We start from the raw sequence: 8,682 nt of genomic DNA, 5'->3' as shown, positions 1-8,682 counted from the left end.
AGACCGCTCTAGCACTCAACCATTCATTTGGAGCCTATAGACCTAGAAAAACTTAATCTGTTCTGCTTCAGTAAATGTTTGAACATGAGGCTTAGACACACTTACCATGTCAAACCAAGTGGACTAGATGCGTTTGTCCACTTAATGTCCATCTTAATGCTCCTGCATACAAAGCTACGTGATGCATGCAGCGTCTGTATTTACCCTCGTCATCATGATATGTTAACACAACTAATCCAACCGATGGTGACGACATGAGCTCAGAATTTACCCACAATGCATGATCCATTGCAGCAATCCACAAAACTCGACTTGAGACGAGTCAAAGAGAAATACAAAGTTTATTTGTTACACGAGAAAACACAGTACGGGGCGACCACGCCGGTATACCATGCAGTCAAGTATTACAGATGTGTGCTTGTGTCATGCAGCATGCACTGAACAGAAGAGTCCACAGGAGAACACATGCACTTGTACAACAGTCGGACCTGCCAGTTTGCTCTGTAAAGACCTGAGTCTAACACCAGCTGAGTGTTGTGCTGCCCTCTGGTGGTTGAAGCTGCTCTGACACGGGACTTTCAACCAGGAGAGACGAGCAAAGCAACATTTTGCATTCACGCAAGGAACCAGGTTTTTTCAAAGGGATTAATAGGTACGAATATGATTTAAAAAAAAAAAATGTTTAACATGCAACTGGACACTGATCAGAATCCTAATTTCAACGAATTCTTAAGGGTTGCAGCCTTTTCAATGGTTTGTCTCTTCCTGTGTCGGAAATCAGTGGTTTTAGTTGTGGTATTACCTCTGCCGAAGAGGTTCTGTATTTTAGCAGCATTACGAATAATCTACTGGAAGACACTTGGTGGCAGGATCACGTATGGGTCAGTTAAGGACCCATCCAATTGGTGCGGAACCACAAACGATTTTTTTTCTCCAATATTTCCATTAATTTCTCAGAGAATTATTCATGGAGCTTGATGAAAAACATCAAGCATGTTTAGGGGGCTGGTATCTTTGAGTGACTAAGTGAATTAAAAGTAGCTTCATAGGGGAACTGTCACCCCTTGGCGGAGGTATTGTGCTCTACGGAGTGCCCTTGTAGTTTGACTTGCATCCTATTATCTTACATACACGAGTTCATCTCTGGACTAATGAGATTTCTGAAGATGTTCTCATTCAGATGCGCACATTATAGAAACCACACTATAAACCAGCATACATGTGTAAACATCAGGACCATCACTCTGTTTCTCTGAAAAGCCGGATTCTCCCTCGTCCATTTATCCAGGTAAGAGTTTCTTTCTCCTTTCTAAAAGCTGAGAAGTCATCACCTTAGTGCATGTAAAGTTGTTGAACAATTCTCAGCTTGGTGTTAAATTCATCCTCACGGACTGTTTCTTGAAAGAAAGACAAAAACAGATATGCAACTCTCTCGAGTGTCGTCTTCTTCAAAGGGTATTAACGTGAGAAGTTTCATCATGTACAACCAAAAGGATATAAAAATGTTCATACAGTACATAGCATGTTTGTTCATTGTAAACAATTCTGTCACGCTGCAACAATGACTGAACCGTTCGGGGATCTGTCTGTGCTGTTCACTGACACGACAACAGGAGGGGAGTTTTCTTAAGGTGGACGAGGGGGCTTAAGTACCACAGTAACAAAAATGATGCAATAAAAAACAGAGATAAGGTCAGTACAAAATCCAGCAACAGACACTGACAGATAAGACAATCAACCTCAAAACTCATTTTTTGTATTGGGGGACAAATTTAAGCACAACCCCGGCTTAAGTGGATGTGCAACACTAATCCAAACAAGGTGTTCTGTTCAAAAGAGCCCAATCCCTCAGAGCAGACTTCCCCAAAGTCCCGGCGGCACAAGTTATCATCGTGCGTTCTCAAGACCTTCAACACGTTAGGAATTATACACAACCTTGTTATCAAAATAAACATTAATATTTGAACAATACAAAGACACAAAACATTTGTTCAATGAAGCCCTGGGTTTGGATTCGGTGTAAATGCATCCCTCTTCAACATTCGGTTACAAAAGTCGTGTCAAACTACATTAGTGCATTTTTCCCCACCTGATGTAAACATCACTACACAGTAAATGAAGTAGGAAAAGGTCGTTTCAGGCAGGGGTGTCTCTCACACGCTTGTGAGGGGAGAAGAAGACAAAACGCTAAAGGATGCAACACTTTTCAAAATGTGAAGTCACTATAACACAAGTAAAAAAAACAAAAACAGAAAGATATTCCTGTGTTTCCCTCCAGGCTAAGAAGAGGATGTAAACCTCGATTTGGCTGCTCAGGGTTTGAGACACAGAGTCCGTGTGCACACATGTCAAAAGGTGAGCAGGAAGCAGATGTGGAGGCTGACATCTTCATTCTCCGTGAGACGTTAACAAGACTGGGATATTTGCAGATGACAAACTTGGGAAACACAAATGAGCTGTTAAAAAAAAAAGAAGAAGATATGGCTTAGAGGACGCACAAATATGGCAGACAAAACAGATTTGACTTTAAAGTCACACCTGGGTAATTTGCGTTACCCTGCTCTGACTGGTTTCCACGTTCTACACAAAAAGGAGCTGCCACCATGAGTTCACACTGTGAGGATCGTGATCAAGAAGTCACAGGAAGTACTTTACTTTCCCAGAGAAACCCTGGCAACAAAAAGTGTCCTGGTCGTCTTCTGTCAGACAAACTTAACTCGATATTATGGAGTGTGAAAGTGCAAAATGGAAGAATTCCAGTTGTGCGATCTTGAATCATTTTTACTGCGGCTTCATTAAAGCCCAGTAGCTTTTGTGTTAATGCTTGTTCTGAAGGATGTAGTGCTAAGGAAGGCTGATCTGTACTCTCAGACGGAGTTTATCAGGAAATGACGAGTTTCTCACAGTGTGAACTAAAAGTCATTGTTACGAATATGAAGACTATGATCCTACTGTAGCAGATTTACACTACTGGAAGCTGCACGGTTCAGATTTAAAACAGAGACTGAACGGGGGAACAAGGAACCGACACTTCTCGTACCTTTTGGTCCTGCAACAGTTATGCTCAGCTTTATCAAACTACTCAGTGCCATAACTATTGTTTTAAAAAATAGACATTTATAGCAAAAAATCCAGTCAAAAGACATAAAGCCACATTTTATGGATACAAAAACGTTGAGCCTCGGCAACTCAACCAATGAGAGGCTCCCTCATTCCCTGTTACTAATTCATCAAATGTAATAAATACGACCAGAACGTCCTTGATATTTACAAAAGAAAAACAAAAAAAAACAATTCAAGTAAAATCTTTTCATTTGTAAAAGAGTTCAGATTCCAGTTCGTCTGGCTCAGACAAACAACCACCTGGGATTCTTCATACAGCAATGACACGCGTTTCACTTGAAAGAAGAGAAACGAGCAGCTGAAATGAGAGATAAGTGTTGAGGCGTCACTTTCTCTGTTGCCCTTTTTGTTGAGTTTCCTCTCTGCACTCGATCTTCTCTGCTGACGCCCCGATGTGAGAACCACAGGAAGTGGGTTCTGCGTCTTGACTGCAGCTTGACTCGGTCAGAGGACGTCCCACCTGCTGCAGCGGAGATGAAGTGACACTGATCTCGAGCTCTTGCTTCTCTGTGGTTTCCTCGCTGTCTGAACACGCCTCCCACTCGTCCTGCTCCTCGCTCTCTGTGGAGCCCTGCACGGCGATCTGGGGCACCAGCGTAAACCTCCTCACCGCCGGAACTTCCAGCTCCACCTTCTCACTTGTTTGGGGTCGGGTGAGCACCCATGCCGTCCTGTGCTGCTGCGGCTGCTTAAGTTGTGTTTGGGTTCCTGGTGCTGTGGTGGTCACGCTGACCGCGGTGCTGGTTTTCTCCTCCGGCTCGTCAAAGCTCACCTCCTGCACTGCCTCCTGCTTCTTGAAGGAGTCTCTGCGCTCTGATAGGTTGAGCTTTCTCATCACAACCAGCTGCTCAGATCGTTCAGAGTCCCTCACCCGCTGGCTCCCCATGTAGCCCACGAGCCTGCTGTGCTCGGCCCCCATGTAGGAGCCTCCACAGGTGCCCTCTGCCTCAGAGTCACACTGCAGATCGGCCTCCCCGTAAAACGGTACTTCCAGCGTGTGCCTGCGTGGGGCGTACGACTTCTTCTCTGTGTGATACACTCCTGACAGTTTCTCAGCTGACTGCACCCTCTTCAGCAGCGGGGATCGGGGAGGCTCAGCACTGCGGGGACGCACAATGTGCCGAACAATGGTGGGTGGTGACAGGGTTCTGCCGTGGTAAGAGTGGAGGCTTTTAGCGAAGCCTGGCAGCGGGGATGGGGAGCGCTGTGGTGAAAGGGGCTGGGTGGAAGATGATGAGTTGCAGGCCAGAGGTGAGGGAGGGATGTTGCTGGTGGACTTGCGGCGGCCCACCTTGGTGTAGCGCTGCGTGCTGAGTTTGGAGCCCAGGCCGTGGAGTGAGCTGGGCCGGATGTGTGCGGCAGGAGAACTGGGGGAGCTGGAGCATGGAGATGTGCTCTGAGGAGAGTTCGTTTCTGGAAAGAAGTGAAGACAGTTTCAATTACTTCCACAACAAGTTGCAAAATATTCTCTCCTGATCCTTCGACTTATCTATGTCGAGGGGCCCTCAACTTTCCACATCGACAACCCTTAACTCACCAAAGGCCTGATGGTCGGGTGCAGGGCTACGGCACGGTGTGGAAGGGCCGGGGGAGAGGCTGTGCGTCGGGGAGCCTGGAAGACTTTCGCTGGAGGAAACGGAGTGATGGAGACCAGAAGAGAAACTGCGGCTGCTGTGAATCACCGTGCTCTGCTTGGACAGCTTCTTCAAGATGCTTCGTCGCCTTGGAGAGAAGGAAGAGTCAGAGATCTGATCCTGTGTTGTTCAGTGAGTTCAGGGGTTACTCTGTGTGTTCTAATGACCCAGTGAAGCATTTAAGATAATGTGAATCCAGTTCTTATCGCAGCATCAAAATGCATTTTCACACCGTGTTGGGTAGCTGGTCACTGACACTTTTCCTTTGAGTTATAAATTGAGACTTGATGGAAATTTCAAGCCCAGTGGTAGACAGGATAAATCATAGTGAATCAATGTACAGTTGTTACAAGTTGTTTTGGATTTGACTTAGCAGTGTGTGAAACTAGAGGGAGACAGATGACTGAATTTAGAGTTTTTCTGCTGCTCTGTTGAGTAAACAGATGAGTAACACTGCAGTGAGTGAGAGGAAACCAATGCTCAGACTCTCACCTGTCGTAATTGTCTCTCCTCTTGCTCTTCTTGCTGCGACGAGCCATCTTGCCTTTGTGTTTGGTCTTTCGAGCTGGACCGACTTTGATTGACGTGTTCTCAAGCGCTATGGTCTGAAGCGCCACCTTGCTGCCGCTCTGCTCATCGCAACGGAATGGATAAAAACATTAATTTTGATTAAGGACAAAGGATGCAACTTAAACTAAACTTTAAAATTATGACCGCTGTTGTACCTTCAGTAGAAGTTCTATCATTTCAGGGTGGACCAGGCCTTGGACAGTCTCTCCGTTCACATGTGTGATGAGGTCTCCAGTGCGGAGTCCGCCCTGGTGCGCTGGGCTGGCCTCCTCCACACTCTTTAAAAACAGAAACACAGAATATTACATTACCACCTTTTTATACCGTGCTCCTCTGCTTTATCTTCATCAGAATAAAAGAAGACTTGCAACAGATACAACATGTAAAACACACAATGACGAGCTACGCAGTGTGTTTGTGAGTCAAATCAGTTTTAGATCTTGTGGAGACACCCACCGACACCATGTGATGCACTGTGTAGAAGTCACTGTCGCCCATGTACACGCGGATGGCCTGTAGGGTGAAGCCAAACTTCTTCCCAGAGGTGTGGATGATGATGGGCGGCCTCAGGCTGCCAGGGCTGAGGGAAAAGTCCCGGCTGGGTGATGAGTCACGAGATGAGGGGTTGGAGGACAGGGAGCGAGGGGAGATGGGACTTGGCTGCAGGCCCCCGGGTGAGTCATCTACAACAAAAACACAACGGTTTTTGTTAACTTGCTGACCAAATAAATTTGACATGTAAAAAAAACAGTAAGAGCAGCTTGTATTCATCTAAATGTAAATAAATATAGTTTAAAAACATTTTCAAGCTTTTGTCCATGATATTCTATTTGAAAGCAGCTTTCCAATCTAGGTTTTGATTTCTGATAACTGCCGAGTCAATTCTGATGGACTTGGTGATGAAAGCCTTCCGAACCTGTAGTGATGATGAGAGACAGGGCTGAGACGGACGCTGACTTTGGGACCTTCCCTCCACAGGGAAGCCTCTGTCTATCTGGTGTATCCAGCTGGTTACCGAAGCGCCGAGGGCCGACAGGCTCCTTGGGGGATGAGTGTTTGGCCCCGGTGCTGTTACTGCGAATCCTGATCCTCCGAAGATTGGAGACGACAACCTCGGCTGCAGGTTACACAGATTCAAGGGCAAACATGTGAAAATGCTCTGGTCACACTTCTAATAGAATCACTGGTAAATGTGAACAGACATGCAGGGAAACGGATCATTCTGGATTTACCTTCGTCATCAGTGGAGAGGGCAAAGCGAGGCATCGTCTCCAGGCTGTGGGTGCTGCTCATCACCAGAGGGCTGGGGCTCCTCTCAGACTGGGAGGAGCTGGAGGAGGCTCGAGGGCGAAGGCTACAAACAGACCAGTTGGACAAGTGATCACACCAACGCTCTGTTTTCAATGACTTGCTGTTTTCACACACATTCAAGGGAATGATCGATGGACTTGTGAACAATTCATTTCCTACATTTTTCTTAAGGTGTACAACAATAACACAGAAAATGTGGAATCAAGGCGGGTTATGACGTCTAGGAAGATGTACTGTGTTTTACTTGTGCCCACCTTGCCATACGTTCAGCATGTCTGCGCTCCACACTGCCATCTGCTGGGCCTGGGGAGAGACTGAATCCTCCCATGTCCCTGCGGTCCTCCTTATCCTCACTGTGGCTACGGTCGGAGGAGAAACTTAGGTTGGAAGGTGTCGCCAGATGTTCTGTGCTGCTGTAAACCTGTGACGAAAAACAAGGGAGATGTTTTGAAGAAGAGGGCCTGAGTACTGAAGACCTTGCAGATGATTTTTATGGCATAGTCAGGATATTGGAGGTCTACCTTGTTAGCACTAAATTAACATCGGTAATTTCTTACCTTTCAAATATGCCTCAAGTAAACATTGTAAATATACATAGAAATAACCCTGCGAGTTTCTTTAGTACCCGTTTCTCTAAACCTCCACGTCCCTTATCATCTACCAGTCCTTACCTTGCTGAAGCGATGCGACCAGGAAGAAAACTGTCTGATTTCCAAGGAAGACTCTTCGTCGTTGGTTTCCTCATCCTCATCAGACGCCAAGTGATGGTAGCGTTCTGATCGAGCTGAAGACAGATACAAAAAATGAAGCTCGAAATCTTTTACAAATAGAGTCTTTAGTAGTTTTATCTATGATTCATTGTGTGTTATGTTGTCAATCAGCCACTGCAGAAAATGCTGCACAATGGCGCTGCTTGTTTTATTTGCACGAGAAATCCCTCATTAAGTCTGTAGTCAGGTTGCAGTATTAATTGGAAGACATTATATATCATCTCAACTGTAACCTACTGTCGAAGTAGCTGGTGTCGTCCTCTGCTTCCAGCTGAGGGATGAATTCAGCTTTCTGCCGCAGGAGACCATTCCAGTCCAGGCCCAGGAAGAAGGGGTGATGCTTGACTTCTGGAGCTCCACCTGCAAACACAGTTTTCACCGTCAGTTGAACAATGGATCATGATCGGTGATAAATATTGTATAAAATGCCCTCTCATACATCATGTGTTTCTTTTTCCAATTGCTATCAATTCTAAATTTTGCTTTTCTCTAAGTTCTTTATAAAGTTTAATATAGGTCTTAATGTGTTGAAGAGGGAGTCACTATTTTATCTTCCCACCAGCTACATATATCTTGCATTGGATTTAGATTTTTGGATAAAACGCCCTCAGCCGTACCGGTTCCCAGTCGGTCTAAGGGACTCTGCCTCAGCAGGCGGGTAATCAGGTCCTGGGCCTCAGACGGTAAAGCATCTTCTCCATCAGGCCAAATTATGTCATCTGCAAATCACACAAATATAAGTACGTGAGAGGAGCAAAAACTAAGGAGCAGTAAATAACAATAAAACAGCTTATGCATATGTAAAGGTCTTATCATACTGTTTGCAGCATGTTTGGAAATCTATACAGAATCCAGCTGGCAATGACACATTTCTTTTAATTTATATGAATTTATTTTAAACATTTTAAGTAATAAATAAAACTAATTAATTACATTAGCTAACACTGCAATATCAACTACATTCTGTGATAATGGGAACATTTTATATTAGAAAAACATAGATCTCAGCTTCTGTTTTCTACGTTTGACATCACATGTCTAGTAACCCTGGTAAATTTTTTCTCGAGGCTTGTCAACTCATCACTCACCACTGACCACCTGACCGAAAAGTTCCTCAGGCGTGTCTCCAAAGAACGGGACACAGCCGACCAGGAATTCATAGAGGATGACCCCCATCGCCCACCAGTCCACAGGCTTCCCGTAGCCCTGTCTGAGGATCACCTCCGGGGCGATGTACTCTGGAGTGCCACAAACCTGCGAAAAGAAATAAAACC

General features: G+C 45.3%; 1 protein-coding gene and 1 long non-coding RNA gene across 3 annotated transcripts in view; one reads left to right on the top strand and one right to left on the bottom strand.

Annotated features, from left to right (window-relative positions):
• Nucleotides 1-322: 322 nt before the first annotated feature.
• LOC128448089 (microtubule-associated serine/threonine-protein kinase 3) overlaps nt 323-8,682 on the bottom strand; it is a 28,921-nt gene continuing 20,561 nt past the window's right edge. The window contains exons 15-27 of one of the 2 annotated variants that reach the window (XR_008339703.1): nt 8,497-8,662; nt 8,026-8,127; nt 7,646-7,768; nt 7,310-7,422; nt 6,893-7,059; nt 6,560-6,681; nt 6,244-6,444; nt 5,784-6,010; nt 5,483-5,605; nt 5,250-5,386; nt 4,661-4,845; nt 3,364-4,536; nt 323-2,456 (exon numbers count right to left, since the gene is read on the bottom strand). Coding sequence is in view for 1 of the 2 variants with exons in the window: in XM_053430640.1 (XP_053286615.1) it covers nt 3,449-4,536; nt 4,661-4,845; nt 5,250-5,386; nt 5,483-5,605; nt 5,784-6,010; nt 6,244-6,444; nt 6,560-6,681; nt 6,893-7,059; nt 7,310-7,422; nt 7,646-7,768; nt 8,026-8,127; nt 8,497-8,662 (2,754 nt within the window). In the remaining variant the exon portion in view is untranslated. Of the gene's footprint in view, nt 4,537-4,660; nt 4,846-5,249; nt 5,387-5,482; nt 5,606-5,783; nt 6,011-6,243; nt 6,445-6,559; nt 6,682-6,892; nt 7,060-7,309; nt 7,423-7,645; nt 7,769-8,025; nt 8,128-8,496; nt 8,663-8,682 lie in introns of both variants that reach the window. The other variant, XM_053430640.1, reaches the window with a different exon arrangement.
• Nucleotides 4,329-8,675, top strand: LOC128448091 (uncharacterized). Its single transcript, XR_008339704.1, has 3 exons — nt 4,329-4,889; nt 5,679-6,001; nt 6,306-8,675. It is a non-coding gene; the product is annotated as an uncharacterized LOC128448091 (long non-coding RNA).

Source organism: Pleuronectes platessa, chromosome 9, assembly GCF_947347685.1.
Source record: "Pleuronectes platessa chromosome 9, fPlePla1.1, whole genome shotgun sequence".
In the NCBI taxonomy this organism is placed as follows: Eukaryota; Metazoa; Chordata; class Actinopteri; order Pleuronectiformes; family Pleuronectidae; genus Pleuronectes; species Pleuronectes platessa.
The sequence above is the reverse complement of the archived record's forward strand: the minus strand, read 5'-3'. Positions and strand labels throughout refer to the sequence as shown.